Genomic DNA, 6364 nt, shown 5'->3' with positions numbered 1-6364 from the left:
ACGAGGGGCCCCAACGCCTTCCATGAGGGGATTGTGCTTAAAGGCCTAGGACACCCACTCTGCTACAGAAACACTAACCCTGCACACACGGAACCTTCTGGAAATCCAACTAGAGACTGCGCTCATTTAAATTCTCGCCATCCCTTCAACCCAGAGGGCAGGAAGGCAGAGTGCACAGAGGGTTTAGAGCCTAGGAGCTGAGCCACCTCTGGACAGGACGCTGGGCCGGGAAGGGGCGCAGGGAAGAGGAGAGGAGGGGAGGGAGTGGAGGGAGAGGAGAGGAGGGAAGGGGAGGGGAGACTGGCGGGAGCCGCGCCCTGGAAAGGCCGGCTGCCGCGATTGGCTGCGGGACCCCAGCCCAACGAGGATTGGTCACCGCTGTAGCTGAAAGGGGCCGAGAGCTCAGGGCCCCGCAGACCGCTCGAGACGCTGCTGGCGAGCGTGTCTCCCGCCGCCATGGCCCGACTGCTGCGCGTGTCCTGCCTGCTCCCCCTGCTGCTGGCGGGGCTTGTCTCACCCGGCCAGGGACAGGAGAAGTCCAAGGTGAGTGCGCTCCGGCCTGCGGCCACGTCCTCGTAAGAGCAGCGCCCAGATGCGAGGGGCCCTTCACTCCTGGAGCCCCCTCCCTGCTGGCACCCGCCACCTTGCCTCTCCATCTGTTGAGTGTCCCTATGCAGGACACTGGGGGGTCGCGGTCCCTGACTCGCACTTTCTTCCCCACCCCCACATCTGCTGACATCTGAGTCCCAATACCTTCTAGGGGTCTGACAATCCAGAGACCAGGTAGGAGGACCCAAGAAGAGAAGAGCCACCTCATCCAGCTCTTGAGAAATGCGCAGACAGAAATGCCTGGCAGAAGGCCCGGATTTCAGGGCAAAGGTGGAAGAGGCAGAAAAAGACCCCGACCCCGGGTGCAGCCCTCAGCCTCTAGTTCCCCCCCCCCCCCAGTTTCTCATCGCCAGGAGACAGGGGCACTATGAGACTCCTGGTTTCAGAGGAGACACCAGGAGAAGCTCTGTTTGTAGTGAACCCCACACCTGCAAAAGGGGGGGGTCAGTTCACAAGTAGTGAAGCAGGTCTGCAGGTGTCTTTTTCTCCCCTTCTCAATTTCTCAATTTTTTTTCTCAATTTCTTTCCAATTAAAAAAAAATGTAGAGAACCCCACCACCACAGCTAAGCAAACAGCAGGTTTCTCCGGCTTCTGCAAAATGCTTTTTGTACAGCAAGGGTAGGGAGCTAGGCGGTAGACTGGAGAGGGAGCCCAGCAAGCACAGGAGAGTGCCTTTGTTCCCTGGCCCCTCCCTTGGACTGGAGAGTGGACAAACATCGCTCCTTCCCCTTCTGCAAACATCCCTTCTCTGCTCTGTTCCTGCTCCTCTGCTGGAGTTTACTAGTGGTGAGTCCCAGACTCAGAACTGTGACATCTCACTTCTAATGATAGGAGATATGGGCCTACCCAAACTCTCCTTGTCAGCAGGCTCCAGCTGGTGGGGCCACTTTACCCCAAGATCTTTCCAGACCTGCAGCATTCTGTCCCTCCAAGAGTTCTGCAGCTAACATCAGTCGGGCCTCTGTGCTCAGTGGCAAGCTCAGCCTCCCCACCTGTGCTGCCCTCTGGTCCCATCCACCTAACTCCCACCTCCCATTGGCATCAACAAATAAGTTTTGTCACTTGCCCTTCCTCCAAAATAGCTTGCCCAGTGCCCCATCTCTTTCTCCCACCTGCAGAACATCACAGGCTCCCATGATGTAGGCAGCCCAAGCTCAGGCAGGAGAATGGTCATTCCTGCTGTGTGGATTCTTCCATATCACTTCCAGGGGTCTCTAGGTCAGACCCTAAAGGCTCAACCACATGAGGAAGTATGAGGCACAGTCCTACCTGTTAGTAGCTGGGACCAAGAGAAAGTAGTGCTGGTCTAAGGACTCACAGACAACAAAGGGAAAACCCACTAAGAAGCAGGCTCCTGCTCCTCCCTGCCCTCAGTACTACCCAGCACCCAGCACCACTGTGCTGGATCCTCCTGTTATATACAAGCATCTGGTATGTGGACAAGTGCATGGCTTTTTCTGGTTTTTTTTTTAGGAGGGGTGCACCAGGCCAAAGAGATCTGGCAAGCCCAGAGTGCTGCTGTGCCTGCTTGTTTATATTTTGAGGTGGGACTCCTCACTTTGGGCCACAGACCCTAGGACTGGTGGGCCATGGAGTTTCCCTTCCCCCCAGTAACAATCCTAGTCACAGGCATGGAGTGTTAGATTCACAGAAGGCTGTGATTTTGCGGCCATCAGGAAGCCTCCTGGCTCCTCGAAACCCAGGCTGCACCCTGTCTGACTCCAAAGCCCTGTCTTCCAGCTTGGTGGAGAGCAGCTAGGGCATGGGCTGGCTTCTCCACTGCCCTACTCAGCCTCTGTGCACTCTTGTTCATAACACTGGTTTGCACTTTATTGTCTTTCCACTTCTCCATGTGAAGACAGAAAGAACCAGGGTGGAGCAGGGAGGGGGCACTTGATACAGTGGTCACCAGCCTTTTCCATTCTGTCATGACTGGACCCCCTGCTGACTGCTATGGATACAGTAACACTTCAGAGCAGCCCCAGAGATGAGCAGGGGAGCAGTCTTGGAGGCACAGTGGGGGAATCTAGCTCTCTGTCTTACAGCTAGCCACAGTGACTGAATATTGCAAACCAGGCCAAAGCTCTCCTTCCAATGAGGAAATTGAAGTCTGGTGGAGGGGAAGGGATGTCTACAAGACACAGGGCATTGGTATCAGGACTGGTGTGGGGAAATCTATCCCCACTGCCCTGGAGTGACAGCTGGGTAAAGAGGCAGGGGTAGTGGCCACAGTCACAGCTGCTTAGTTACAGGGACATCTGACATGTGCCAGCACTGCCACTCTGGCAGCCATCTCCAACCCCTTCCTGGCATGCCTCTCCCATCCCTGATTCCTTACTCCCCTCCACCTCCCCCCATTCCATAATGGCCCCAGACCTGGGGTCTCTGAATCATCACTCTTTCCCAGTCAGTTCTTCCTCCACAAAGGTCAATGTGTGCCTCATTGGCACTTGCATTGTTGTGACAGCCACCCACCCAGCTGCCTACTCAGTTACATAGCACTAGCCCGAGGGTTACCTACCCACCAGTATATCCATTATTTTCAGAATTGTGACTTTGTTCTTTTTTTTTTAACATTAAAAAAAATTTTTTTAATTTGATTCCCCCCTTTTATTGCCCTTGCTGTTTTACTGTTGTTGTAGTTATTTTTATTGTCGTTGTTATTGATGTTGTCATTGTTGGACAGATCAGAGAGAAATGGAGAGAGGAGGGAAAGACAGAGAAGGGGAGAGAAAGATAGACATCAGCAGATCTGCTTCACTGCCTGTGAAGCGACTCCCCTGTGGGGAGCTGGGGGCTCGAACTGAGATCCTTACACTGGTCTTTGCGCTTTGCATCATGTGTGCTTAACCTGCTGTGCTTACTACCCGATCTCCAGAATCGACTTTGTACCAGGTCTAGGAAGCTCAGTTCAGATCCAGGTGGTGGGTGACCTGGGCATCCTCCTGGGGTTTTTGCATTGCCCTGAATGTGGGGATGTCCCAGTCCCCTCCACTCTGATAGCCCCTGCCATTCTGTTGCAGACGAACTGCCATCCTGATGTGAGTGGCACCATCTACGATTACGGGGCCCTCACCATCGATGGTGAGGAATACATCCCCTTCAAGCAGTATGCAGGCAAATACGTCCTCTTTGTCAACGTGGCCAGCTACTGAGGCCTGACAGGCCAGTACATAGGTAAGAGTGTCTCCCTGCTGAGTCTGAGCTGATATAGCCTTCTGGCCTTCTCAGTCCCAGGAGCCTTTCTAGTATGGGGTGGGAGGTGGCTATGAGTATGGGACTGCAAACCCTGGACTCAGTCTGGCTGTACCCATGGTAATGAAGAGGATTGCATAAGCCTGAGGTCTGATCACCCCAGGCACATTCTAGAAGTTTCCTGGCTGACCCCTGCCTCCCTGAGCATTGCACGTACTAGAGAGTAAAGGGTTGGGGAGATTGGTTGTGAAAGGCTTCAGAATTGGAATTGATAACTGTATCCTGTTGAAAAGCTCACCTGTGAGGCCCCAGTGTGCTTATGACCAAATGGGGTGCTTCCCTGAGTTCTGTGATTTCAAGCTCTCTTCCTTTCTCTTAGGCAGAGGCAGAATCCAGCAGTGGGGAGGATGTGCATAGGTGCAGCACCCACAGGGAAGGCATGGGGCTAACCTCATGTTAAGGCAGTTTCTGGAAGATGGATTTGGGGAGTTGGACACCTATGGCAGTAAGCTCTCACCCCCATGTTCCTGTTTAGCCCTGGGGACCAGAAGAGTACATGCACTATCCTGATTCTAGCTGGTGCCCAAGAGGGACAGAGGCAGTAGTGCCAGTCTTCTGCTAAACCCCAGCATCTAGGAGGATTGTGAGCCTGCCCAGAGAGAGCTAGTTCCAGCTCTGAAGAAACTTAGTCCGGAAGCTCAAATGAACCCCCAGCCAGTGGGGCCTCTGTAGACTTGGCTGTGGTCAGTGGTTGTTTGCATAGATGGGACTCAGCCCCTACCCACCTCCTCTGAATGACCTTAGTTCTCAGCCACTGGGGGGTGAACATCAGGTTAGGTGTAGTGGGCAGACCCCCCCCCCAGACGCCCCATCTCTGCCCTCTCCTCCCAGAACTGAATGCACTGCAAGAGGAGCTTGGGCCCTTTGGTCTGGTCATCCTGGGCTTCCCCTCCAATCAATTCGGAAAACAGGAACCAGGCGAGAACTCAGAGATCCTGGCCACCCTCAAGTGAGTGCACCCCAGGATCCCCAGGTTGTCTACCAGGCCTACCCTCCTTGGGCAGGTAGATGCTGATCAGGACACTGGCCTGTGGATTGAGGAGAAACAGAGGGTAGGGGGAGGAATGAGAGGACATAGACCTCCCAACATACACAGGCAACCTGCCCACTGCTTGCTACCAGATACAGACTCCACCCTGCTCTGTCCCTTCAGCACTTGGAGCCTGTGCCATCTCCTTAGGGCTCACATGAGAATGTTTCTCACAGGCATGTCCGGCCAGGCGGAGGGTTTGTGCCCAAATTCCAGCTCTTTGAGAAAGGGGATGTGAATGGGGACAAAGAGCAGAAGGTATTCACGTTCCTGAAGGTAAGTGACTGTCCCTAGGCTACTGGCAATCTCTTGGCATCTGACTGTGGTTCCAAGTTGAGGCTTTGCAGAAGCTGAAGCTGGGATTCCATCTTCCAGTCCTTTCTCAGCTCTCTGTGATCCTCCCCAGGGATGGGGGGAGAGGTGGTCTTCTGCAGGAATGGGGAGAAGGGTGGTCCTCCACAGGAATGGAGAGGTGGTCCTCCCCAGGAAGGGAATGCTGATGCTGCTGTCCCTGCCTAGAACTCCTGCCCTCCCACTTCGGAGCTCCTGGGCACATCTAGCCGCCTCTTCTGGGAGCCCATGAAGGTCCATGACATCCGCTGGAACTTTGAGAAGTTCTTGGTGGGGCCCAATGGCGTACCCATCATGCGCTGGTACCACCGCACCACAATCAGCAATGTCAAGATGGACATCTTGAGCTATATGAAGCGACAGGCAGCCCTGGAGGCTGAAGGGAAGTAACTGAGCTGTCCAGCCCACACAGGACCCCGGGAACCACTCAGGAAGGAACCTGTCTCCCCAGCCACATTGCACCCCCAGACCTGTGGCTACATGTGCCCAGGCCACTAGAAAACATGCCCCTCTGTCTCCAATTCTGTCCAATGATGGCAATCCACTTATAGCTGAACCCAAAGAAAAAGCAGCTCTCAACCCACTTGTTCTACTGACCCAGGGGCTTTAGTCTCAGGGGGTCACATCTCCTAATCTTCCAGAAGTTTCCTCCCCACCTACTACCACTTACTCCTCCTGTCACATAGCCTCTCTCCTTCTTGAGGGTCTCCCCCAAGCCTCCTCCCCCTGCCCCTGTAGTGATCTGTGAGAACAGTTGCCAAGGCAATGTGAGGGAGGCCAGCTCCCTGTGCTGGGAAGCATCTCCATGAAGGAGGGGCCCGAAGCCCTTGTGGCGGGCCTCCCCTAAGCCTGTCTGGAGGGTCGGCCCTTAGTGCATTCAGGCCGAGCCACAGACAGGGATGCCAACCTCCTGCGAGGGGCTGTGCTCTCCTCTCACTCTGACCATTGGCCTTAGAGCTCCCCACCCACTGGTCCAATAAAAGCCTCTGCAGCAGCTGAGCCTGCCGTGTGTTTTTTCTGGGGCTGCTAGGTTTGGGAGGGAACCAGGCCTGCCTTCTGGCTTAGCCTCAGCCCAATCTACTTCTCAGCTTTTGGAGTTTATCAAACCAGTTCACATC

General features: G+C 54.6%; 1 protein-coding gene across 1 annotated transcript; it reads left to right on the top strand.

Annotated features, from left to right (window-relative positions):
- The first annotated feature begins 385 nt into the window (after window positions 1-385).
- On the top strand, window positions 386-6240 carry GPX3 (glutathione peroxidase 3). Its single transcript, XM_007528771.3, has 5 exons — window positions 386-543; window positions 3634-3787; window positions 4697-4814; window positions 5072-5171; window positions 5415-6240. Exons 1-5 carry the CDS (start codon window positions 457-459, stop codon window positions 5634-5636), a joined length of 681 nt encoding a protein of 226 aa, XP_007528833.2. The 5' UTR covers window positions 386-456; the 3' UTR covers window positions 5637-6240.
- Window positions 6241-6364: the final 124 nt, after the last annotated feature.

This window comes from Erinaceus europaeus, chromosome 9 (genome assembly GCF_950295315.1).
Source record: "Erinaceus europaeus chromosome 9, mEriEur2.1, whole genome shotgun sequence".
Taxonomy (NCBI): Eukaryota; Metazoa; Chordata; class Mammalia; order Eulipotyphla; family Erinaceidae; genus Erinaceus; species Erinaceus europaeus.
This window is presented reverse-complemented; position numbering and strand designations above follow the sequence as displayed.